Source organism: Priapulus caudatus, unplaced genomic scaffold (genome assembly GCF_000485595.1).
Source record: "Priapulus caudatus unplaced genomic scaffold, Priapulus_caudatus-5.0.1 Scaffold1451, whole genome shotgun sequence".
Taxonomy (NCBI): Eukaryota; Metazoa; Priapulida; class Priapulimorpha; order Priapulimorphida; family Priapulidae; genus Priapulus; species Priapulus caudatus.
In genome coordinates, this window is record NW_014578512.1 from 44,679 (window position 1) to 46,823 (window position 2,145).

General features: G+C 61.8%; 1 protein-coding gene across 1 annotated transcript in view; it reads left to right on the forward strand.

The window, feature by feature from the left end:
- LOC106816673 (RNA-binding protein Musashi homolog Rbp6-like) overlaps window positions 1-2,145 on the forward strand; it is a gene marked incomplete in the record, with an annotated part of 36,080 nt that overhangs the window by 22,390 nt on the left and 11,545 nt on the right. Inside the window, 1 exon segment of the mRNA XM_014821294.1 lies at window positions 1,596-1,859. Coding sequence (XP_014676780.1) covers window positions 1,596-1,859 — 264 coding nt within the window.

Below are 2,145 nucleotides of genomic sequence, written 5' to 3' on the forward strand. Positions count from 1 at the left end.
GAATGATTGAGTGCGTGAGTGCGTGCGTGCGTGAGTGCGTGCGTGCGTGTATGCGTGCGTGCGTGCGTGAATGATTGAGTGCGTGAGTGCGTGAGTGAGTGAGTGCGTGCGTGCGTGTATGCGTGCGTGCGTGCGTGAATGATTGAGTGCGTGAGTGCGTGCGTGCGTGAGTGAGTAAGTGAGGGAGAGTGAGTGAGTGAGTGAGTGAGTGAGTGAGTGAGTGAGTGAGTGAGTGAGTGAGTGAGTGAGTGAGTGAGTGAGTGAGTGTGTGTGTGTGTGTGTGTGTGTGTGAGTGAGTGAGTGAGTGAGTGAGTGAGTGAGTGAGTGAGTGAGTGAGTGAGTGTGTGAGTGTGTGAGTGTGTGAGTGAGAAGAGAAAGCTGGACGGGGTGGGGTGTGGTAGTGCTCAAATCTTTCTAGACCAGCATCTGCATGGTGTGTTGTTTGGTAGAACGCACTCTTCATATACATTTACAATATATATATTTACACGTGTGTACTATATATTCGTGTATATGTATGTGCGCGTGCGTGCGTGCGTGCGTGCGTGCGTGCGTGGCTGGCATGCATGCGTTTGGCACCTTGTCAACATGTCGGAATTCAAAATTAACTCGGCTACATTCATCACTGGGCGGACGTGGTAGGTAGTAGTAGCGCATCAGGTACGTACTACTGCTGCTGCTGCTGCTACTACTGCTGCTGCTCACTAGTTGTCCATCCGCCTGAAACGCGTCAAACTCATAGGCGTTAGTTCTCCGGAATCCCACCAGACGGCGTACAGTCCGTCGGCGAGCGCGACTGCAAAGAGTCGAAGCAGGCCCTGGGGAAGCTTGAACATTTGGCCCCTCCTCCCACCCTCCTCTCTTACGCCTCCTCCCTTACGCCTCCTCACACCCTCCTCCCTCCCATACGCCTCCTCCCTCCTTCCTCCCCTACGCCTCCTCCCACCCTCCTCCCCTACGCCTCCTCCCACCCTCCTCCTCTACGCCTCCTTCCTCCCTTCCTTTCCCGGCGGGACTCCCGCTCATCGAAAAGAAACAAAAATTCGGGAGAAGAGCAGCGTGGCAACGGAAAGTCGACAAGCCCAGCTCCGTGTGTGTCCGGCGGGGCGGGCTCATGCAGGCTGCGGCCAGCGGCGGGACGACGCGACATCTGACCGACCAACACTGACCGGACGCTCACGACTGACCGGCCGAATCTCCGCCGACGCGGCGCCAACGTTGAAAAGAACGTCCGAAGCGATGTTGCAGTTGCGTGTCGACATCGTTACGCGAACACGAGAACGAACGCACGCACGCACTCAGACACGCGCGCGCAGGTACGCGCGCGCGACAGACGCTGATGATGACGTCATGGACACGTGTCTCGCGCAGCCGCCGCGCCTGCATGAGCTCCCTCTGGCGGCCCGCTCTCGCGATCCGCTGCCCGCCGTCGTCGCCCCTCAATTTTTGCTGTTTAATTTTCTCCTTCGGTCCACGATTTGCCGCCGCCGCCGCTCGCCGCCCGATGGCGCCACGTGCACTGTGTGCCCCCGCGCTGTGGCCGGTGCCTCGCTCTCCCGCTCTCCGCCTCCTCGACGCGCCGACGCGCCGAACAGCCGCCGAAGGACTGCATTTTGGATCGCCTCTGGCGGGCTTCCCCGGTTACGCGGGCTACGTAGCGACGCCAACGCATGGCGACCGTGCTGCCGCCGCCGCCGCCTCCGCTTACTACGCCGACTACGTGGCGGCGGCAGCGGCACAGGCGGCCGCCGGGGGACAGATGAACCATAGCTTAGCGCGCAACGAACCGAGCCCCCTGCCGGTCAGTACCAGTCCTCTGCACCGCGACTATGGCGTGCAGCAGCAGCAGCGCAACCAAGGTAATCTTTCTCTACCCTGCCTATCTCTCTCTCTCTCTCTCTTGGGGGGAGGGGGTTGCCGGTCGGGGGGGTGGGGGTTGTTGGGCACCGGGGGAGGGGAGGGTTGGGGGAGAACAGAAGGAGGTGATCGGTAGCAAGGAGAAGGTGGGACAGCGACTGCAGGACTGTAGGGGGAGGGGCGGGGTGGGCAGGAGGAGGGGGCGGGGGCGAGGGGGAGGGGCGGGGTGGGCGAGGGGAGGGGCGGGGTGGGCAGGGGAGGGCGGGTGGGCAGGGGAGGGTCGGGTGG